Below are 25795 nucleotides of genomic sequence, written 5' to 3' on the forward strand. Positions count from 1 at the left end.
CAACCGATCAGCAAACACACAATTTTTGCATTTATTTTATGATCAATTTGCTAATGGAGGCACGGCGGTCGAGTGGTTAGCGCGCAGACCTCACAGCTAGGAGACCAGGGTTCAATTCCACCCTCGGATGCATGTTCTCCCTGTGCATGCGTGGGTTTTCTCCAGGTACTCCGGTTTCCTCCCACATTCCAAAAACATGCTAGGTTAATTGGCCACTCCAAATTGTCCATAGGTATGAATGTGAGTGTGAATGGTTGTTTGTCTATATGTGCCCTGTGATTGGCTGGCCACCAGTCCAGGGTGTATCCTGCCTCTCGTCCGAAGACAGCTGGGATAGGCTCCAGCACCCCCCGCGACCCTCGTGAGGAAAAAGCGGTAGAAAATGAATGAATGAATTTGCTAATTAGCGTTATTTATTTAGTAGTATTGTTTGTTTATCTTAACACAATTTAATTTACCATTTCTTATATTTATATGTTATTTATTTTCTTTCTTTCTCTCACCAATACAGCACAATTATGTGACTGTGTACTATTATCGTATTACCACTTTTTTTTCCTCTTCTCTTCTTTTTTTCTTTTACATATTGGACCTGTCTCCTGTTGGTATACATTCCACGTCTCTAGCAACACATTTCGTGATACTCCACAACCCTCCCTTCCTCCTGCTGATCGTCCTATGTCTGTGTATTGTTTCACTTTTTCATCTATGTTTGTAAATATCCACCTTATAAGATTAACACACTTCATGTTTGCAGTAAAAAGAAAAAAAAACGAATGCCAATTTGACTTCGTCTGGATTTCCTGTACTGTGGACTGAAATTCTTGCATCGTGAGTTTAGTTGTGTCGTGACATCCGTGGCAAAAAGATGGCAACGCAGGAGTGGCGGCTTCCCAGGACTCCATTCGTAGGCCGCATGATGTGTTGATGGTGCCATTTTTTTTCCTATTTCAATTTTTGCCAGTAGGGAATTTCTTTCCCAAATCCAAACATCTGTTAGCGGTTCCAGTCTGCTAGCTCCGCCCTTGAATTAGTTTACAGAGATGGTTTTCGAGAAGGCCGCTTTCTCCTGGAAGCATCAGCAGTTTGTGCAGATGGAAAGTTGAGCTTTACGATGTTGGACAAGCCAATGAGAATCAGGTAGGTGAGAGGTGGTTGCAGGCAGGTAGAAGTCCACATTTGCGATGCTGATGAAGGTGCCCCCCCCCCAACACAGCTGTCGGCTGCAGAGAGAGAGAGAGAGAGAAAGTATTGGATGAACTCCACCATCACATCTCGTAGAGCATCCAGTCCGTGATACGCCTGCTGTGCATTTTTATTGTGCTGACGTTTGCCCTGATGGAAGTCTGCAAGGCTGCCAAAATGATATGTGGCTTTGCATGATTGCTGGTGGGGCGTTTAAGGGTCTCCTTGCTATTTTTCTTCATGTTTTTCTATTATTCTGTTTTCGACAGCAAGCACAATACAGCAACCCTCATCTGTGTGTTTTTCTTTTCTTATGCTTTTTCTTCCTTTTGCTCCATCCGCCGTTTATTTCCATGCATACAAACTGAGAATACATAGCAGGGTTCTCTAAAGTGCAGCCCAGGGGCCATTTGTGACCCCCAGCTGTTTATTTACTTGCTCACGGCACGGCCCAAGAGTTTCATTTAACAAGCAATCTGTCATAAACTTGGAACTTACCTGCCATGGAAAGTATCTAGCACGGTAAAATCTTTCATTTACCGTATTTTCCGGACTATAAGTCGCACTTTTTTTCATAGGTTGGCCGTTCCTGCGACTTATACTCCAGAGCGACTTGCAAATGAAAAAAAATACAGTAAACCTCGGATATATCGGATTCAATTGTTCCCACTGGTTTTGTCCGATATAAGCGAAATCTGTTATATGCGTATACCGGAAAATGTCCGTTTTACGCATATATCGGATTAATATCTGGTATATGCGTAAATTGGATTTTATCGGTTATAAAAAGGCACTTCCTTGACTATGTTTCCAATGTACCTGGACTGGGCAATGAAAAGAGACGTAAGGTAATGAGAATTGAACTTTATTGGACTCTGAGCATAACAAATTGTTAATTAAGCTAGGCCCTGTTACGCCCGTCAAGCCTACGTTATTTCCAATAGTGAGGTTAAGATCTCATTCACTGCTGTGCTAGTATTATTATTATTGTGATTGGCTGGCCACCAGTCCAGGATGTACCCCGCCTCTTGTCCGAAGACAGCTGGGATAGGCTCCAGCACCCCCGACCCTTGTGAGGATAAGCGTTAGTGAATGAATGAATATATATATATATATATATATATACACAATTTCACAGACAGCCACAAGGGGGCACTCTAGACTTTCACAGGAGAGGATTTCATTTCAATGCAGACCTGCCAACATGTACTCAACATGCAATCTGAACATGCTTGCATGCTCTCCATTTTGTTGCGTTTTCCTGGTTTCACTTTGAAGTTCAGTCTGTACAGAACAGATAAATGAATAAATATTAGCAGTATCGCGTATTTCAAAGCATTCCTCATAAATGAATTGAAAAATTGAGAGCCAATCCATGCCATCCCCAACCTTCTACTAATCCCTGCTGGAGTTGCATTTCCGTCTTTGCTGCGTGCAGACTTTCGCAGGCCCGACACATAAACGTTCTGAGGGCGAACGCTGACACTCAGCAAAAAGACAACGAAGGGATTTTTTTTTTCCAGACGATCCCCTGCCAGTCTCAGAACTCACAAGTCGCCCCGTGTCCACGGGGGGAGACCAGTCACTCCGATTATCATCCGGCTCACTCTGTCGCTGGAGATCACGAGCATGACTTCAGAGGCGGAAGATGTCTGACGAGGCGTTCGGTCCTTCCCCCCGGCCCGACGTCTGGATTGTTTCTGATTGAAACAGGCTGCATCATTGGGGCTTTTATTGACTAAAAACACACATTTATTACTTTAATGACCATTTGGAGGGGATATTTGACTTCAAATTGCAATAATAAAACTCCAACTATTTGATTGAATTGAATACTAGCTTTTTTAGGGACAAAAAAGAACTCTAATAAAATGTATTGCATAAAATAAAAACCAAAATGTTTCAAATAGTGAATGAAAAGAAGGAATTGTATAAATGACTTAAAACTAGCCTTTTTAGGGACAAAAAAAAGAATAATAAAATGTATTGCATAAATTAAAAACTAAATATTTAAAATAGTGAATGACATCGGGAATTGTATGAATGATGTAAAACTAGCTTTTTAGGGACAAAAAAAGAATTATAATAAAATGTATTGCATAAAATAAAAAACAAAATATTTTAAATAGTGAATGAAAAGAAGGAATAGTATATATGACTTAAAACTAGCTTTTTTTAGGGACAAAAAAAGAATAATAATAAAATGTATTACATAAAATAAAAAAGTTTATATTTCAAATAGTGAATGAAAAGAAGAAATTGTATAAATGATGTAAAACTAGCTTTTTAGAGACAAAAAAAAGAATAATAATAAAATGTATTGCATAAAATAAAAAAAACAAAATATTTAAAATAGTGGATGAAAAGAAGGAATTGTATAAATGACCTAAAACTAGCTTCTTTTAGGGACAAAAAAATAAAAAATAAAATGTATTACATAAAAAAAAAAAATAATATTTAAAATTGTGACTGAAAAGAAGGAATTGTATAAATGATGTAAAACTAGCTTTTTTAGGGACAAAAAAAGTAATAATAATAAAATGTATTGCATAAAATAAAAAAGTAAATATTTCAACTAGTGAATGAAAAGAAGGAATGAACACGCATTTCCTTAGCAATCGGCTGATACCAGATATAAGCGATATTTTTAGCAATACCGCAGACATTGACTGCTGCTCCAAACGTGCAACGGGGATCAAGTTCAGTCATGGCAGCTGACGACCCGCCTCTGGCAGCGTTTGCACCCTGAACGCCGCACGTATGCAAACCATAATTAGTGTCAAAGCGCAGCCAGTCGTTGCCTTTTAACAAGCTCCGCGTCTCGGGAAAGACCTTTCACTTTGTCCGCACAGATGGCGGCGGGCCTCCAGCCAACTCCCGACACTCATCAGACCACCGAGCCGATCAGCTCATCGGGGATGTTCATGTCCAGTTCTAAATCCAACCCCCCTTTGGAATGATCCATGACTGGAGAGATCTGGCACATACAGCGGAACCTCTTAAGTGGACCCCTGAGGTTCATGGACGCACTACAGTACATTTTGGCTTATTATGTCGAGGTTTTACGATGGCCACAGTTGACCTTGGAGCTCATTATTTCTACATATCTTGTGGTGAAGTGTGACGGAACAAGACCATCAACAGGCCCTCTCTAAGATCATCTTGGAAAACTTCTTAGTGGTCGTCGTGTCACCTTTCCATGTTGACAGCGGCCATGAGCTGTAACGGGTGTCCTGAAATAGAGTCCACAGCCCAGGAGGCCCTGCATGCCGCACCTGATCCTGCTCTTACCTGCCGGCTTGGTTCTGCTTAGCGGCTTCTCACACAAGCCTTGCGGTCGCCGCTCAGCCACGTTTACATGAGGTGTTTTTCCTCTTTCCGAATGGAATCTTTCCAAAAACAATAGTATACATGGAAAGGAATATTCCAATCTCTCGTTTACATGCGCCGCACAACAGAATAGTCAATGGGGCATTCGCAGTAAAACGTAAACATCAGCATCTCGAAATTTGGGAGCAAAATTTCTCCCAAGGGAGACAAATAAATTGAAGTGAACTGAACTGAAATTCAATCTTGCTAATATTTTATCATTAAACTCGGGACATGTTTTATATAGATATATATTTTCTTTTTGAATAAAAGTGGACTTGTGAATGGCGTATAGAAGGGTTTAGATTCTGTTCCACAGATGGAGCTAATGCACACGAAAGCTGCTTGCCAACCGCCAATAAACAACAGAAGAAGAAAAACACCACAAAGAAGAGCGCAGTCTGACAACTTTCCGTTTGAGCGGGTACAAGATACCTCAATCGGATTGGGGAAAGGAATATTCCACCCCCGTGAATCCCATTATATATTCATTGGGATTGGCACTTTTCTTTGGGAATGAGGCGTGTACAAAGGTTACATTCTTTCCGTTTCAGCAAATAAACCAATTTGGGTCCATGTATACGTGGCTAGTTACACAGCGTGTGCTTCCTCTATTGAGTCCGCCTCCCGTCATCCTCGTCTCCGGGGGTAGCAGGGCCTCATAGCAGGCCTCGATGGCTAACACCACGCAGCACAGTGAGTGACAGCTGCCTTCAGGAAGTACATGTGGATAGAGCTTAGGAAAAATGTTAACAGTATTTAAATAGCCGTCCTGTTTAGCAAGTTTTTTTTCTTCACTGGATCGTTAATTGGTTCAAGGGGGGGACAGAGCAAACCAATCCTCCAGATAGGATGTGGGACAGAGTAATAACAAACAAAGTAGCGTGGAATAATGGCTTCAAGAGGAGACAGAGCACAAATGTAAAAGAAAAGCACCACCACCAGATAGTATGTAGCTCGACAGGCAAAGCAAAATGCAAACACGGCACCATGAATGCATCGTAGGCCAACTTGGTTTAAGAGGGGACAGACATGCCAGGTCAAAGACTACATAAAGACAACCACAAAATACAGAACAGAAAGGAAATGGCAACCGAAGGCAACACTGGTGCCAACTTTGATTATCCTTTGCATGCGGCGCTCCTATCATGATTGGTGTGTATTTTCTCAGCCAATGACAGCGCAGAAAGGCGGGGTCACAAACAGGAAGCCAAGGCACGGCGAGGGGAGTAACACGTGCTGACTGATTTCATGGTACCGAGGAAGACTTAAATCCCAGTAGGCAAAAACAGCTCGGAGCGAGATGAGCCTTCTGTTCATTTCATGAGCAGTGAAAGTATGACCTTTGGATGTGACCTTCACAACTCCAACCACAGGCAAAATAATGTAGGCGAGTTCTGCACAGGCACTATCCTCCAGAGACGTTTGCTTGCGCTAAAAAAACCACAAAATGTTCCTAACCAAGGAACTGCAATCCTAACACCCGTTATTTTGGGACCTGAGGGTCGGGTGGACAGGAAGTGATGTCAAGGGTTCAGGGTTGAGTAGCTGTGTTTTCATGAGTGATTGTTGTGCCTCTTGTGACATAATTCAAAATTATTGTCGTTCCGCAGTGATCAAGTCTGGTGCTTGTGTGTCTCACGAAGGATGGTAATGGTGCTTTTAAGGCACCGGCCGAATTCCGTCTGTACTTCCGGGCACACTCGTAAAACGTAAAATCAAAAGGTACCATGTTTCGGTTCCATGTCGATACCCATCCCTACATCTCACTGAACATCATCAGAACATCACCAGAACGTTAGACGAACATTACCAGAACATCACAAAAACATTACCAGAACATCACCACAACATGGCCGGAACATCACCACAACATCACCAGAACATGAGCGGAACATGGTCGGAACATCACCACAACATTACCAGAACATCACCGGAACATCACCAGAACATTACCAGATCACCAGAACATCACCGGAACATCACCGGAACATCAACGGAACATTACCAGAACATCACCAGAACATCACCGGAACATCACCAGAACATCACCAGAACATTACCAGAACATCACCAGAACATCATCAGAACATCACCGGAACATCACCAGAACATTACCAGAACATCACCAGAACATCACCGGAACATCACCAGAACATTACCAGAACATCACCAGAACATCATCAGAACATTACCAGAACATTACCAGAACATTACCAGAACATCACCAGAACATCACCGGAACATCACCAGAACATCACCAGAACATCACCGGAACATCACCAGAACATTACCAGAACATTACCAGAATGTTACACGGCACGAACATCACCAGAACTTTACCAGAACATCACCAGAACATTACACGGCATGAACATCACCAGAACATTACCAGAACATCACCAGAATGTTACACAGCACGAACATCACCAGAACATTACAAGAACATCACCAGAACGTTACACGAACATTACCAGAACATCACCAGAACGTTACACGAACATCACCAGAACATCACCAGAACGTTACACGAACATCACCAGAACATTACCAGAACATTACCGGAACCAACACTTAGTGAGCAGTATAGAGTACTACATATGAGTGCCTATTGAGTGCCTATTTTTGGTATTTTTATGGTTGGAAAATGCCAAATTCAGTCCGAACATGCGGAGATGTGCATAGATTAAATTATTTATTTGATTTATTTGTGAATATATTTTTGAAAAACCGTGCGGTGGCGATGGACAACTGTAGAACTTCTCCAAAATGGCCGCCGCAGCCTTTGCTGTGTCAGCATTTGTAACCACTGAGGAAACAGTAAGCAAGGTGCTAGCAACGCAGCGGAGAGTGTTGTTGGATAGTGTACCGAGCGTATTTACTGTTGTGAAGTCGTAATGTTGTGTATTGCGGCACACGTCTGCGTTCAAAGCGAATCAAAGCAGAAAGCCAGCCTTCATTCGTAGTTCGTTAGTCAGGGTGCGGATTGTTTGAAATCCCCGTCACGGACGGCTTCAAAAGGTTGTTTACTTGTTGTGAGTTCCAGAAAGGGCATGGAGGGGCTTTACAAGATGGAGATGAACAGCCGGGTTCATTTAGAAAGCACCAAATGAAAAAGTTGACATGGATAAAGCCAGCCTGTGTGGACTTTGATGCCACGCAGGAGAAGCTTCTTCTGCTGCAGCTGTCGGCTCCACTCACCTGAGACGTTTGTCCTGAAATATTGAAATCTCCTTTACTTTGTTTGTAGGGACGCGAGAAGGAGCAGCGCTGCAAAGAAAAAACATAATTTAGTCTCCAGAAGCTTCCTTAAACCTCCGCAAGCGCATCTTCTTAATAAGGCCGTGTGGACGAGGTGGGAAAATCTCCATGACGATGAGCCCACACAAGTCCGCCAGCATTTGGCCCCCGCCATGCTCCCTGAAGAGCTTAGAGGTGAGCTTGTTTTGTCTTGATTGGTTTCCAGTTTGGTTGAGTCAGGATGGAAGCCCAGGGCGGCCTGAAGGAGCTGGGGGTGAAAGGTCAGCATACTTTTACTATTCCAAGATGAAAATGTACAAGAAGAAAGTTGTGGTGTATATACATAAAGATACACGGTGTGTATACAAATATACAAACATTACCACTTTGAGATGACAACATTTCCCATCAGGCATTGCATCATTGGGGCGACTCAATGACTCTTATCTGCTGTACGTTCATTCTGGCCCCTTTCCTCCATCTCTATCATTGAGCCACATTTAAATAGGGTTTGGGTCTTTCCGTCATCCAAGGTGCCACCTCGGGGTGGGGGGTTTGGGGGGGTGGTGAGCATTGACACGTCCTGACGGGGGCCGCTGCTCATCCAGTACTCGCGCTGGTCAAACCAATCAAACTGATTAGGAAAGGTGGAAAGGTTCTAATTAGCTCTAACGAGGTGACTGCGTCCTTAATGGATTCATAGCCGAGTTCATCTTGGGTAGGGGGGCAACGCAATGCATGCCGACTAATTTAATTAACAATCTGTGTTCATTAATTGTCTTTAATCCACTCGGGCAGGTATTTTTTTTTTTTACAAGCCTTTTCTCTGGACAGCCAACACACCCTCCTATTCGGGGGAGGGTTATTGAGGTGACCATGGAGTTGATCTAAAGGGACACAAGTGTTTCAGAAACTGGGGGAGCTGCGGTTCATTGACTAGAAATATGAATCCTGTACTGCGACACTCAAGCAAAGCATGAAGTGATAATAAGGGGGATGATAAGGAACCCAAACACTCGTCCAAGAGGATCAAGTACCCTGCCGAGGAAAGTGAAGAGAATTGAGTCTCCTCCAGACTGGAACCCAACCCAAAGGAAGGTAGAGGAGTTTAGTGACAGCATAGCAGCATATACCGTATTTTCCGGACTATAAGTCACACTTTTTTTCATAGGTTGGCTGCGACTTATACTCCAGAGCGACTTATAAATGAAAAAAGTGTTTATGCTCCATAAACACTGGACACCTTTTCTGTTCATGTTTATTTTTGGTGTAGCTGAATAAGCATTGTGTTAGCATATCTTACACCTATTCAGCCTGTTCTCTATTCTTTTATTGTTAGAACTTGCCTTCCAAGAGGACGTAATGTCTGTTTTGGTCAAGTAGTTTGGAAAATAAATTACCCACACAAAATGCCACTTATACTCCAGTACGACTTATGGATGTTTTTTTCTACCTAATGATGCATTTTTGGCTTGTGCGACTTATACTCCGGATCGACTTATAGTCCAGAAAATACGGTAATACGCCATTGACCGTGTATGGTGAGTTGTCAAGGTCCATAGCGTGATCACCAGTCAAACTAACCAAAAACACTCACTCGTATGTGCGGGATGGTCGGAATACTCAGCAAATAACCTGAATCGGACAAGATGAGCAGCCGTGTCAGATGTTGAAGACCCCGATTCGCCGACTCTTGGAGCCCAAATACGGATGTTTTTTTTCTACCTAATGATGCATTTTTGGCCTTGTGCGACCTATACGGTCCAGAAAATACAGTATATATCATATACTACTACAGTAAAGTCTCGTTATATCGATATTCTCGGGAGTCGGAAAAAATACCGATATAACCGGACTATCCATATATCCGATCCTGTGCCGAACTGCATTAAAAGTGGGCAATAATGCACTCGACATTGTTCTATAGTATAGAACAATGTCGAGCAGCTTAAATCAATCTTTGCTTAAGGATTTCAATACCAAAAAAGAACACGGCGAACGGCTGCTTCCAGTCAACTTTATTTTTCATATATATATATATATTCACACTTCCACCACCAGAGCACAGCACACACGCCGATTCCCGCACTTCCTGGTTCACAGGTCATGCTCAACCCGCCCCACATAGCTGGCCAAACACATGCCTGCAACAGAAGAACCAACTGCGTTTGTGGTTTGTGGAGAGAAACCACGAACGTTAAAAAGATATCTGAATACAACACAATTAAATACATGTATTTGTACGCTTGTGTCTTCGTTGGAATAGGTGTGTATGCTATGTCAGTTGGTTCTTCTGTGCTGTGGAAGTGTGAAAAATAAAGTTGACTGGAAGCAGCCGTTCGCCGTGTTCTTTTTTGGTATTGAAATCCTTAAGCAAAGATTGATTTAAGCTGCTTTTGTATCGATATAAGCAGACCAAATTGGCTGGCGGGAGATGAAAAGGGCATCGTAGTAACCGGATTATCATAATAACCGGGTATCGTACTAACGGAACTAATTATATCAGAAAGACTAGAAATTTGCCGGGAAATGAAAATAGTATCGTAATAAGTAGTAATTCGTTATAACCGATATCGATATAACGAGACTTTACTGTACTCCAAAGTGTTTTTTTCCATTGCCAAAATATAAGGGTTGTTCTAATTTTGGTGAGATCCTGGAGCAACGACTGGATCTTCGTCAGAAGAAGTCATCATACTTTTCCTCTGGCTTCTCAAAGGCGCTCCGACACCAAAGAATCCTGGAAAAGAGCGAAACCTTCCTCCCGCATCAAAAATTCACACGCTTTCTGTCACCCCTTGAAGTTCTTCTTCTTCTTCACCGCCAACCATCACAGGAGAAGTTTTTTCTTTTCCTTAAATCCTCTGTTGTCACGGTCAGCTCGCAGCGAGAAAACTCTGTTTCAGCAGTTCACTGGCATGTCACTCGGTCAAAAACGTCTGTTGGCTTCGATCCCCTCAACACCCCCACGCACAGTGAGGCTGTGCAGCCCATCCATCAGGCAGAATATTCCCTTTTTAGTCCGATTCGCCAGGAACCTTGGATTTACTTTGAAAATGATGAGTTGCAGCATAGAATATACTGCAGTCGTCCCTCGATACCACTATGTCATGTTTTTTTAACGATTGAATGGTGGCTGTGTTATGGTTGACTATTATTTATTATTTAAATATATTTTTTATATATTTAATATTTTTAAATATTTTTTTCCTGTATTTATTATTATTTTTAATTATTTTTGTATTATTATTTTGGCACTCCAAATATATAGTTATATGTTGTGTTACATATTGTGGTCACTATGCATCAGTATTGATATGAGACATGAACGTTAGATGACAGTGACTGACCCAGCGGAGGCTAACTAATTAGCTCGTTAGCTTGCTTGTTAGTTTTGTCCCCGCAGCCTAAGCAATGTGATGAGAATCACAGGAATGTAAAAGTGACTATAGGGGTGTTATTTCATGTCTACGGGGCTCTAACAATGTTAATAAATGTTAATAATGCTAATAAAGAAGGGATGTCTGATATCGGCACATGACATCTCCTGTATCTCCTATGGTCGAACAAACACAGGGTTATATCAACATATCACATTTTTATGATGATATCGGTACCGATAATTATTAGACATCCGTTAAAACCTGCATTTAGAAAGTCATAAACAGGTTTTTATGCTCTAATAACAAAAATATTCAATTTATTTGTATTGAGTCTTACTTTGCAGAGATTCACTTACCAAGGTCGAGACTGGAACAAGTTAATGGTGATAAACGAAGGATGGCTGTATTTGCACTGCGCTTAACACCACAATGGAACAACTACTGGTATTACGAGGGAACAACAAACACAAAAACAACATAACATTTTTCTAATACTGAAAACAAAGGGAATTTTTTTGTAGATACGCGAATACCTTTTTTATATTCAAAGACAAAAACAGCCTGAGAGAGGCAGAAGCTTTGTCGAAATGTAATTTATGAGTCCCGATTTATGATCCCGACGGTCACATGACATCCATCATAGAGCCATATTTAATAAGGCCATAATGTAAAAATCTTGACCACTTGACTGACATCTGGAAAACATGAGGTGACCTTGGTCAAAGTCACATTTCATAGGTCATAGTTCATAATTCATAAATGACAACCATGTTACAGCCCCCCTATTTCTCTGTGAGTTTGTGTCCCCCACTTCTTGCCCCAGTCTCTATCCATTTGCAGCTAATCAATCAGTGATAGATGACAGCATTCGACGCACGATGGCTGACGTTTCTTTCTGGTCATCCCGCTTGTTGTTTTATGTAACGTGGACACGTTTAAATATAGCTGACATCATTTACACACAGAGTAAATGAGCTCTGTGCACGTGTATAATCACTCAATCCACCCCGCCCCATTTGATCACATTAAATGCTGGAGCATCACTTACGGCGTACAGGAAGGGGGGTCTCCAAAGTGGGCCATTTGCGGCCCGGATGTTCATTCATTCATTTTCTACGCTTATCCTCACAAGGGTCACGGGGGTGCTGGAGCCTATCCCAGCTGTCTTCGAGCGAGAGGCGGGGTACACCCTGGACTGGTGGCCAGTCAATCACAGCGGGCCAGATGTTTTTTTCCTAAAAATATAATTGAACAAGAAAAATTAAAAAAACAGCAAAAATGTAAAACTCAGCCATCCATCCATTTTCCTCCGCTTATCCAGTCCAGGTCATCCATATTTCTGAAGTTTGGACTCCCATGCTTTCAGGGTGACTTCAATGCATTCCTGTGTTATTTTACAGTACAGACGCATGCGTGCATGGCCTTGCTGCACAGACCAGCTTCATCATCATTTCATTCATGTGAGCGCGCACGATCCGGCGGCGTGCCAGCAGCTGCTGGAGATGAGAGCATCCCGCCCACCCCTACCCCCATTGACCACATTAGCCTGCTTAGCCCACCCCCTCCATTCTACGTCACGGCCCTTCAAAAAGGGGGAGCTCGCTGTGCTCAGCCCTCCACTTGCGCTCGGAGCTGGCTGGGCGCATCTTCAACCTGGGATGACGTGCGCTCCGTGCAAGGAGGCGCACCAAGACGGACTTGCTTCTTTTTTTCAGCATCCCTTCTTCTTCTTCTTCTTGCATGCAGAGACCGTTGGGTGGTTTTTTCTTCTCCCCACAGCATGCAAATGTTCTACAGTGAAGCTTTAAAAGTCCCAAAAGGTACGTTCTTGCATGCATTTGGAAGTCATGGAAGCGAAATTCATTGTGATAATGCTTGCATTGTGTGTGTGAGTCTGGCCATCATCATCATCATCATCATTGGGTGCGTGCCTCTGTAGCGCACATCTTGCACAGCATGTCCACTCTCATGCACCCATTTGTGCACAGGGCGGTCTTTGTGTGTGGGTTAGAAGTTCACTTCTCTGCTCTCTCTTGCTCTCTCTCTTTTTTTAAATCAAAGCCGGCAACATGGTGCCGCTCCTCTTGTCCCCGACGTGTCCCACACTGAAGGGGACTGTGTTTAACATGATGTGCAATTAGCAGCCTGGGCTCTTTGCCATTTGTTGGTTAAAGTTCAGGTGTTGGGAAATCATGACAAATGCATGCCGCGGCGTGGAGTAACCATCTCCTCCATTGAGGCTGGAAGGGCACCGAAATCCAAAAGAGTGCTTCTTGTTGTATGTCATCTTTCCGTCTGCTTTCTGTATTTAGTTATATATATATATATATATATATATGTATATATATATATATATATATATATGTATTTTGTCATTTCTCCCCCTCTTAAAAATGGCAGCATTTTAACACAAGAAGTGAACAAACCGTCAGTAATAGCTGACACATGCAGACAGCGTTGGATTAAATGATTTTTTTCTTCTACACAATCTCTCCCATATCTTATTTTAAAAGCCGTCTTTATGACGCCTTCTTTTCCAGCAGATATCTGCAGCTGTGTGCTGGTCAGGGCCCCACTTCCCCTCTTGCTCATAAACACGGCCCCTGGCATGACCATAGACCAGCTTCTCAGCTTCTGCTTCTTCCGACTTCCTTTTTGTGGGAGTGCAAACACAGGGTGGGCTTTGGTGGAAAAAACCACTAAAATGACAAGTGAAGGATTTGGTCCTGCTTGTGGCTTTGCTTTGATTGTCGGGGGATTTGTGTGACAAGAAGGGAACACTGCATCGTCAATTGATACAGAAAGGGGGTCTGCCAACACTTTCATAATGCATACCTTGATTATTAGGGGTTTAATCCTACATCATTATAACGGTTTGGATCATTTTTGGGTACAAGCATGCAGAACCGAACCCTGCTTAGCATTTGTGCAAACAGCTTGAAGGATTTTCTTTGTGAACAAAACATCAAAATATCACTTTTACAGCCTATTAGACCTCCTATTATAAATGTAGTATTTATGTACGTTATACGTGCCTTTATGATACATATCAGCGTATGGGGGGGTTCTAACTTTATGCTTTTTGATTTTTAAATAGAGAGAGTGTGTATGCCGACTAGTGGCCAACATAAGTAACGCAGCGGGGGAGAGAAGAGAACGGAATGATTAATGACATGCGACATACAAAAAGTATTATGATTACAAAAATGGAAAACACATACCTGAAGGACAAAAGAATGAAAATAAAGCTTCTTTCCTCTCCACTTCTGCACCCTACACAGACGGAACATAAATTACCCAATGTAACGCAAATCCCGCCAGACGTGTAAATGAAAAGAGGCCCTTTTAACTAAAACCAACGGTCAAAAGAACATAAAACCACTTGAAATGACAAACATATCGACATAAAAGTAATATACACAAAACAGATGGCCAAATCTTAAACTAAACAACACATTTTGTCTGCAGCTCTTTAACTGAACTTACCCTCATCGATGCCAACCAGTGGTGTGGCAAAGAGAGGGAGTGCTACCAGAGCTGGGGGGCAACTACGGAAGCCCGGGAGGAGCAGAAGTGAAAGAATAAAATCACGCATATACAAGGAAAGCGATGAAAATGGAGTAAACATGATAAGAAAATTAATAAGTCATTTTGATAAAATTCACTCAATTACTAAATAATAATAAATCCACACATTTAGAAAATAAATAATAAAGTGCATTTTTAACTGTTACATTACTAATTAGTTATTGTGGTGAGATCATGGAATGGAAGGTGATCTGCACTCAAGCGTTTTATGTGTGTGTAGTGTGTGTCCCCAAGACGTATACACACTGTAAATCCGTCCAACATAATGATGCCATCCTATATAATATACACCAACGCATGACTCCCATTTTCACATCCTGTGTGGTTAGCATATGATAACTGCAGCTGACAAGGCTCTGGGGGCCATTTTAAGATGTATGCTCAAGCCCCCTTTTTGTTATTTTTTACACTAAGCTGTCTTCTATTAAGTGGTGGGTGTAATGTGGAGCTGCTGGTGTGAACACAACTGAAGGCGAATGATGGCCGTGGTTAATGATAGTGGTTGGTCATCACGAGTGCCTGCCCGCCCTCAACACCAAAGTGGTACGGAATGAGCAGAAACGATGCCGCAGCCGCGGGCGCCTCTTGTCGACCGGGAAAATCCATGAATTCCTGCCCGGACAGTGATTGAGAAGTGGCTGTGAACGATATACAGTATGTGCGGAATCAACCGTGTGAAGTCATGCGCTATGGTTGCCTACGGAAAGCATGTCAATGCTCCTCCGGGACATCACGTGCACGCCTGCTGTAGCATAACGGGATTGTCATTGAGTGCAGAATTCTTCTTGAAGCCACCAGAAGTGCGGGTTGGTGTGGGTTGTATCATCTCGTCTGGCAGCCAGCTAGCATCCTTCACTCGGAAAACACCGCAAAGTGTCCTAAACATACGTATACGTACATACTACGTACGGTATGCACGGTAACGTCTACAAATGATCTTTGATCATTGTGAAAAGGTACATTAGAAATCGCATATCGGTATGTACATAAGCCACACCCACTACATTTAAAGGAAAGATGCATCTAATAAATGCAGCTATTCTATGAAAGTTTGTTATTGTATATGTGTGTAAATTGTAAATGCCTCCAAAGCAATTAGACTGACTATCAAAGCTATCAGAGAGTAACATCAATAAACACTCGGAGAAGCACAGACTTCCACCAAGCATCATAGTTGTGCCCCACATTGTGATTCACACCAAAATAACGTATTTTCTGGACTATAAGTCGCTCCGGAGTATAAGTCGCACAAGGCCAAAAATGCATAATTAACATAACGTAACATAAGCGCAACATTAGCCTAACATAAGCGTAACATAAGCATAACATAAGCATAACATAAGCATAACATAAGCATAACATAATCATAACATAAGCATAACATAAGAATAACATAAGCATAACATAAGCATAACATAAGCATAACATAAGTCGCACTAGAGTTTAAGTGGCATTTTTTGCGGGTAATTTATTTTCCAAACTACTTGACCAAAACAGGCATTACGTCCTCTTGGAAAAGAGGCGGGCAAACCTGCTTTTCATTCCGGTTTTCAGTTAATAATGTGAGAAAACTAGAAATAGCCAGTAGTACATTTAAACATTGACACTGCATGTATTTTCTAGACTATAAGTCGCTCCGGAGTATAAGTCACACAAGGCCAAAAATGCATCATTAGGTAGAAAAAAACATCCATAAGTCGTACTGGAGTATAATTGGCATTTTTTGCGGGTAATTTATTTTCCAAACTACTTGATAAAAACAGACATTACGTCCTCTTGGAAGGCAAGTTCTAACAATAAAAGAATAGAGAACAGGCTGAATAGGTGTAAGATATGCTAACACAATGCTTATTCAGCTACACCAAAAATAAACATGAACAGAAAAGGTGTCCAGTGTTTATGGAACATAAACACTTTTTTCATTTATAAGTCGCTCTGGAGTATAAGTCGCAGGAACAGCCAACCTATGAAAAAAAGTGTGATTTATAATCCGGAAAATACGGTAATAATCTTAAATTTTTTGGATCAGACTTTGATGTTTTGTAGAACTTGCCCGTATTTTCCCCCAAGTGCTCTGACAACTTTTTTTTGTTGAGTTATATGCACAAATGTCGAAAATGGTCCCGTCTTGCAATGTTAAAGAATCCTTTAAAAAATGATTTGGATCAATTCAATCAGTTTTTTCGTATCTCATTGCCAAAAATTTCTGAAAATTTTATCCAAATGCATTCCAAACTTTTCAGGTTATTTTGAACACAGACACACACAAGCCCGTTTCCGCCACTGAAAAAAAGTATATATCCCAAAGGTAAATAAAAATTACAAGATAAAAAGTCAAAATTTTGAGCTAAGAAAGTCGAAATGATGAGATACCAACTGTGCATGTGCCGCAGGTGCCGTCTTTTTTTCTTCGTCACTTGGCAAAATGGCTGGACAGTTGTGAACAGCCACATCGCTTTTATTATTTCCATGGCTCCAAATTCTTTCCAATGTGCATTTGCTTGGTACAATTCCATGTGAATTGACCAGCAAATGAAATATTTCATCAATTGTAAAGCCACACTTAATGTACCCCTCAATGTGCAACGATCAGACAGCAACTAGTTCTTGTATTTTACTGATGGATTTATTACAAAACCAACGTGAGAACTAAAAGGGTTTCAAACAGATACAAAATACAATAAATTACAGGTCATATAATACAAATATACAACAACTAAGACTAATAACTAAACGAAGACACTAAGACTGAAACGAAAACAATACAAAACACATATACTGTACCTTAATGGCTGCACACATGCCTTAGGAGGGAATTATAGAGATGATCTTCAACCTTTGGCACCTATTAGTCTTTGAGCTCTAAATAGTGAGAAACAACTGAGCTTATTTTCTATTGGTGTGACAACTAAACGTGCACATGTACAAACGAAGATTTTACAGATATTTTGTTCCGCCTTATTAACTTGTATGCACCTCAGTAGGAACCAAAAACAAAAATAGGGCGGAACTGAAAGCATACACTGACTGAGAGGCAGTTAGAGAACTCACGATCCATGTCTGAACAGGAAAGAAGAGCTGCTGCTGTGACTCTTCGACAAAGCTATCTCATTATTTACACTTTTTATCTCATTATTAGGCAGCATGGCGGTCGAGTGGTTAGTGCGCAGACCTCACAGCTAGGAGACCAGGGTTCAATTCCACCCTCGGCCATCTCTGCGTGGAGTTTGCATGTTCTCCCCGTGCATGCGTGGGTTTTCTCCGGGTACTCCGGTTTCCTCCCACATTCCAAAAACATGCTAGGTTAATTGGCCACTCCAAATTGTCCATAGGTATGAATGTGAGCGTGAACGGTTGTTTGTCTATATGTGTCCTGGCGACCAGTCCCGCCTCTCGCCCAAAGACAGCTGGGATAGGCTCCAGCACCCCCGCGACCCAAGCGGTAGAAAATGAATGAATGAATCTCATTATTAGGATTTTCTATCTCAAAATTTCGACTTTCTTATCTCAAAATATTGACTTTTCTTTCTCGTTATTTCGACTTTATCTCAAAATTTTGACTTTCTTATATTGTAATTTTGACTTTTTATCTCATTTAAACTTTTTATCCCAAAATTTCAACTTGATCTCAGAATTTTGACTTTTTATCTCATAATTTTGACTTTTTATGTTGTTATTTCGACTTTTTATTTTGTAATTTTGACTTTTTATCTCGTTATTTTGGCTTTTTATCTCGTTATTTCAACCTTTTCTCTCATAATTTCGACTTTCTATCTCAGAATTTTGACTTTCTATGTCAGAATTTCGACTTTATATCTCATAATTTCGACTTTCTTTCTCAGAATTTTGACTTTCTATCTCGTTATTTTGACTTTTTATCTCGTTATTTTGACTTTTTATCTCATAATTTCGACTTTTTATCTCATAATTTTGACTTTTCATCTCATAATTTCAACTTTCTATCTCAGAATTTTGACTTTCTAGCTCAGAATTTTGACTTTTTATCCCATTATTTGGACTTTGTATCTCATAATTTTAACTTTTTATGTCGTTATTTCCACTTTTTATCTTGTAATTTTGACTTTTTATCTCGTTATTTCAACTTTTTATCTCATAATTTCGACTTTCTATCTCAGAATTCTGACTTTCTATCTCAGAATTTTAACTTTTTATCAAGTTATTTTGACTTTTTATCTCATAATTTTGACTTTTTATGTTGTTATTTTGACTTTTTATCTCGTAATTTTGACTTTTTATCTCATTATTTTGACTTTTTATCTCGTTATTTTGACATTTTATCTTGTTATTTCAACCTTTTCTCTCATAATTTCGACTTTCTATCTCAAAATCTTGACTTTCTATGTCAGAATTTTGACTTTTTATCTCATAATTTTGACTTTCTTTCTCACAATTTTGACTTTTTATCTCGTTATTTCCACTTTTTATCTTGTAATTTTGACTTTTTATCTCGTTATTTCAACTTTTTATCTCATAATTTCGACTTTCTATCTCAGAATTCTGACTTTCTATCTCAGAATTTTAACTTTTTATCAAGTTATTTTGACTTTTTATCTCATAATTTTGACTTTTTATGTTGTTATTTTGACTTTTTATCTCGTAGAAAATGAATGAATGAATCTCATTATTAGGATTTTCTATCTCAAAATTTCAACTTTCTTATCTCAAAATATTGACTTTTCTTTCTCGTTATTTCGACTTTATCTCAAAATTTTGACTTTCTTATATTGTAATTTTGACTTTTTATCTCATTTAAACTTTTTATCCCAAAATTTCAACTTGATCTCAGAATTTTGACTTTTTATCTCATAATTTTGACTTTTTATGTTGTTATTTTGACTTTTTATCTCGTAATTTTGACTTTTTATCTCATAATTTCGACTTTTTATCTCATGATTTCAACTTTCTATCTCAGAATTTTGACTTTCTATCTCATTATTTTGACTTACCATTGGGATATATTTTTTCTAGTGGCAGAAGCGGGCTTCCATACATATGAACACTGGCAAAAATAAAAATCTGAAATTCCCATCACCACCAGCCAATGGAGAAAAAATCCGTAGAACCTTGGTTAGCATCATTCATTTGTTCCAGAAGATCCTAAACCTAAACAGACGCTAACTGAATGATTTTTCACAAAAGCCGAAAGCCCAAAATGTTAACACAAAAGACGTTTTAATAGTTTTACAATTGTAGTTTGAAATGGCTAGAAATACATACAAATGCTGAATGACAGGAATAAAGTTACTTTTATGTCCCCAAAGACACCATCACCAACACCACCTTCTTGTTTTACCATGAGTTATTTCTTGAAATCACCTCAGTGACAGGAAGTGGTGGTGGTTGATCTTGCGGCCACGTCGCATCTTTGGCAATATCAAATCAAATGAGACATCAAATGAACCCTAAATGTTCATTCCTCCCCTTTGTTTGTCATTTAATATGCATTTAGAATTATTTTATGCAAACTCTAAAAACCTGTTTTGTGTTCACACTTTTGAGAGTCGACCACGGATTATGTCATAGACGGGTGACCTGACTTCCAGTTTCCATGTTGCTAGCTAGCTAATAGCATGCTAATAAGGAATAAAAACATATTAAGAGCACAATGTATTAATAACATGACAAGACGTGCGCTAGCTGGAAAATGCACACAAATGGAGGCAAAATTCTGGCGTACGTTTTTGACGTTAACCAAAAAAAACCGAGAGTCCTCTGCACATGTTTTTCGGATATAAGTTAGGGAAACACCGACCAGCGTTTGTCTCCATCACAGCCTATATGCAGTGTGCAGTGTACCATCTGCCTTTCTATTAATAAACCATAAAGACAACTGACTTGGATGCACATTAAAGCGCATCCAACCTAACTTATTCAGTTCTCTGAACCAACCAATCACAATCATGTTTAATGCATTCCAAGTCTCCTGCTCGTAGTTGCGGAGAAAGTGGCAAACACATCTTAACCTCAGAGAAAATGGCCCGTAATGTGGCGCTTTATGGGCGCTAATCACGCAAGCACAGCGGCGATAAATGCTCAATAATTCAATATGTGAACGCTCGCCGCTTTATTTGCCCGTTTTAGTTGTAGCGTATGAGAGGAAGTATTTTTACAATGTTAGCTTCTTCTTCCACAGAGGTCTTTGTCACCATTTTTGGTGATGCCACACATCATTATTACGCACACACATGTAAACATGAGCAAGCGTGGTGCGGGTTTGACCTTTTGGTTATTTTTGTGTCGGCTGTGGCGTTACTCAATGACTTGGCGACTATCCTTTTGGACCATACTGCGTGTTCTCCTCATCTAAATCCAAAGGAGAACAAAAATGGACATTAACTCCAGAGCAACATTCCCATAAGCCTGGTGGAAACACGGGTATTATTTTTCTGGCGATTAACAAGAATGAATCAGCTCCTCATTACTGACTCTTTATTTGGGGAATATTTTAGAGCGGTTTGGGTTTTTTTGTGCTACGGTCTGAAACCTTTGATCAGCTGATTTCACTTTAATGCTTGCTTGCAATAAATTGCTGACTCGTATTCTTTCCTTTGTGTCTCGCTCCCATTTTTTCTTTTTGTATTTTCAAGCTCTACTTAGAACTTCCTTCAGATACAACAATGCAAAATGTCAATTCTTGCAGTTTTTCAGCGGGTCTTAAACAAAGTCATTCACCAATTAGCCAAATAGTCTGTAATCAGCCTAAGACGCTAACCACCAGGCTACCATATGGTTCTCACTGTGTTATTACTATTATTCATTCATTCATTCATTCATTCATTTTCTACCGCCTATCCTCACAAGGGGGTGCTGGAGCCTATCCCTGCTGTCTTTGGGAGAGAGGCGGGGTACACCCTGGACTGGTGGCCAGCCAATCACAGGGCACATATAGACAAACAACCATTCACACTCACATTCATACCTATGGACAATTTGGAGTCACCAATTAACCTAGCATGTTTTTGGAATGTGGGAGGAAACCGAAGTACCCGGAGAAAACCCACGCAACCCATGCAAACTTTACAAAGAGATGGCCGAGGGTGGGATTGAACTCGGGTCTTCTAGCTGTGAGGTGTGCATGCTAACCACTCGTCCGCCGTGCAACACAGCAACATAAACTTCTGAAATCTGTGGGATTTCAAACTGTATATTATTTTAAAATAAGATAATAGCCCTTCCTTCCAAAAGTGGTATGCGTGTATCCAACATTTGATGTCGTTAGGAACAAATTTGTGTATTTTGTTATTACACCTGAAAGTTCGGCCCTGCCCCCTGACCTCCGCCTTACAGAACACCCTGGACTGGTGGCCAGCCAATCACAGGGCACATATAGACAAACAACCATTCACACTCACATTCATACCTATGGACAATTTGGAGTCGCCAATTAACCTAGCATGTTTTTGGAATGTGGGAGGAAACCGGAGTACCCGGAGAAAACCCACGCATGCACGGGGAGAACATGCAAACTCCACACAGAGATGGCTGAGGGTGGGATTGAACCCAGATCTCCTACCTGTGAGGTCTTTGTGCTAACCACTTGACCGCCGTGCCCTATTACTATTATTACTATTATTATTATTATTGTTACCGTAAATTCCGGACTATAAGCCGCTACTTTTTTCCCAAACTTTCAACCCTGAGGCTTATTCAGTGATGCGGCCAATTTATGTAATTTTACGGCCTTGAGTGGAAAAGGTAAGATTAAGACCGGTGGAATATATGCGTCGAGGAAGACTGCAACTTCTTGTCTTGTGCATAAATTAAATTAGCATGAACATACCCTCATCATGGAAAATGCAAAAAGAAAGTCATATGATGCAGCTTTCAAGCTAAAAGCAATCGAGCTGTCCGATAAAGAAGGAAACAGAGCTGCTGCACGTAAACTTGGCATAAACGAATCGATGGTGAGACGCTGGAAACGGCAGCGAGAAGAACTGGAGCAATGTAAAAAGACCGCGGCGTGTTGTTACCATGTTGCTACCGTTTTACTGCCGTGTCACAGGCACCGTTTGTGAAGAAAGTTATATTATTATTATTGTTAAGTTATATTATTAAAACTTTGAAAACTCTCTGTGTACCGTCTTTCTTTGTAAATATGTTTACATGTTTTAATGTGGGCACATGCGGCTTATATACAGGTGCGGCTTGTGTATGTACAAAATCGGTTTTCCTCTAAAAATGTAGTGGGTGAGGCTTATAATCAGGTGCGCTCTATAGTCCGGAAATTACGGTATTAGTGTTCTCCAGTAGGGCTGCACTGTGTTCTTCTACTTCGACTTCTTGTTGTTGTCACATTCATTCAGAACTTGTCGCCTCCAGTGAGTGCTCTTGCCTCGCCTCTCATGTTGTCAGCGTTCCTGAACTTTACCGTATCTTTCACAGGGAGTACTCGTAATGGTGCCGAGAGCTAGCCGGAGGCTTTCAAATCCACTGGCCTTGTGCTAAATTATACACGCGTCTTGATATAAATGGAATGTATAGCCCGCGCCACACCGGGCCGACATACAGGATGAGGAGAGAAGTCACGTCTTCTTTGACAATTTGGTTGTCACTCGACCAGCCGCAGCCATGCTGCCCTAATTAGCTCTAATCATTAGGCTGGAATGACCACATGTTTTAGTTGAACATAAATATTTTAGGGCTGCACGGTGGAGAGTGGTTAGCGCCTCTTCGCATCTCGCCCGGAAGACAGCTAGGATAGGCTCCAGCATCCCCTCGTCAGATGCAGCGGTAGAAAATGAATGAATGAATATTTTAGCTGGGAATAGCTAGGAATGTATTTCTGCTGTTGCTGCTGACGTTAGCGCCTATTACACTCAAACAAAAATGGCTGAAAATACCTTGCTTACCTCATCGGAAGCTTATACATTTTAGACTGGAAATTTATATTTAGAGATGCTCGATATTTGCTATTGATATTACCATACCAATATCTCACTTTTATGCCAATATTCGGCCAATACGCAGAACAATGGGAAATCATTTCTTAGCAGGCTAGCTAGCTTGTTGTATGGATAAATAGCATTGATGCTAATAGTCTGAATATGTAAAAGTGTTGAGTGATACCAGATTATTTTTTTGGATAAAATACTTTTTGAACATTTCTTTCCAATGTCAATACCGGTATTGTGTTCAACTCTCAATATGTTTGACATGACACATCCTGTGGTGGAATGAATACATTTGTGTTGTATACTGCATTTTTAAAATAGTAATAATAATAATACATTTGATTTATATAGCGCTTTTCAAAATACTCAAAGAAAAAAAATAGAGTTGAATGAAAGCAAGTAAACAGAATAAAACATACATTAAAATACAACATTCTTTCATTTATACACAGCTAAAACATGCTTAAAAGTGGGGCACAGCAGTCAAGTATAAAAAGTTAAACAGATTTAAACAAGTGGGTTTTTAGTTGTTTTTTGAAACTGGGAAGGTCAGGGCAAGCACGGAGTGAATGGGGCAAAGACTTCCAGAGGGTGGGGGCAGCAAATAGCAGTGTTCATGGAAATCTGATACCGATATCACATTATTTTTATTTTTATTTTTATTTTTATTTTTATTTTTATTTTTATTTTTATTTTTATTTTTCATTTTTATTTTTTATTTTTATTTTTATTTTTATTTTTATTTTTATTTTTATTTTTATTTTTATTTTTATTTTTATTTTTATTTTTATTTTTATTTACATTTTTTATTATTTTATTATTATTATTTATTTAATCAACTTCAGTGTGGATCATGAAGGTAAACTTGAAAGTAAAATAAAATGTACAATTTATGCTGAAATAAATGGTACTTATTATTTTGGTATAAAAAAGTGGGTTACAGGAATAGGAATAGGAATAGTGTAACACACTAACCCCTCCTCGATTTGTACTTTGAATGTCTTTTAAAATAAATATTCATGAACAAATCTGTTCCTATTTGAGCAGGTTTGGTGTGGTTGCGTTTCTTTGCCTATTCAGCATTTTCAAGTGGTACAAATACAAATAGAAAGCATTCAGAAGATGCATTCATAGGCGTGATGATACGTAGTATTCCACAGTGGTCACAGAGTGTCGGTCATGTTAGTGTCATGATTGGCGACACACAAGCACCGGACCTGATTGAAACAGGAACAACAGGCCTTTATTGTAGCTTGCAGAATGATCCCATAACAGAGACAATACATCAATCATAATAATCTTACTCTCGACTCTGAACCAATTGTGAACCTGAGCACCCATAAATTCTAAATACATATCATATCCATGTTATATACTTTTTTCTTCCACTTCATTTGAGTTAGCGCAGTGATTGACAGGCGGTGTACTTTAAAGAGTGACCCCTTCTCCCTGTCAGGCTGCGCTGGTGTTGTTATCACGATGAGTGCATTGATGTTCCGCCATTCTGCATTCCAAGCAGTGTTTTTATTAGCGGAATACTGGCATGCTTACCACGTCCTTCTATTGCTTTGAAATGACACGCAAATAAATTCTTCAAGCTTTTTCCTCATTGACATGACGGATGTGCTTCCTCCGGGCCAATTTTGGCACCCTAGAAATAAAAAATGACTCCTCAGTAATTAATCCGCTCTCATTTTCCCTTCCTGTGGTTTGTTTTCTCCCAGGTTTAAAATGAACCAACAACTCTGGACCAACACGACGCCAACGCCGCCGTACGACAACTGGACATTTTACAACACCTCCTGGGAGTACTTCCTCCCCAGGAACAACATCACCTACGTGGGATTTTACCTCCACCAGCCGTCCACGGCGGCCATCTTCATCGTGTCCTACCTGCTCATCTTCTTGGTGTGCATGGTGGGCAACGGCGTGGTGTGCTTCATCGTGCTGCGGAGTAAAAACATGCGTACCGTCACCAACTTGTTCATCCTCAACCTGGCTGTGAGCGACCTCCTGGTTGGGATTTTCTGCATGCCCACCACGCTTCTTGACAACATCATCACAGGTAAATACTCAATATGAGGTCGCTTGCTTTGAAGCGGCTCGTAGCTTGGCTCT

At 40.4% G+C, this 25795-nt stretch overlaps 1 protein-coding gene across 2 annotated transcripts in view; it reads left to right on the plus strand.

Annotated features, from left to right (window-relative positions):
* Positions 1-7822: 7822 nt before the first annotated feature.
* npffr2a (neuropeptide FF receptor 2a) overlaps positions 7823-25795 on the plus strand; it is a 51524-nt gene continuing 33551 nt past the window's right edge. Inside the window, exons 1-2 of one of the 2 annotated variants that reach the window (XM_078789539.1) lie at positions 7823-7989; positions 25402-25742. In XM_078789539.1, coding sequence (XP_078645665.1) covers positions 25409-25742 — 334 coding nt within the window. In that variant the 5' untranslated portion in view covers positions 7823-7989; positions 25402-25408. Of the gene's footprint in view, positions 7990-12814; positions 12998-25401; positions 25743-25795 lie in introns of those variants that run through there. The other variant, XM_058069756.2, reaches the window with a different exon arrangement.

Source organism: Doryrhamphus excisus, linkage group LG3, assembly GCF_037039965.1.
Source record: "Doryrhamphus excisus strain RoL-2023G ecotype Guam linkage group LG3, RoL_Dexc_Guam_v1.1, whole genome shotgun sequence".
NCBI lineage: Eukaryota > Metazoa > Chordata > Actinopteri > Syngnathiformes > Syngnathidae > Doryrhamphus > Doryrhamphus excisus.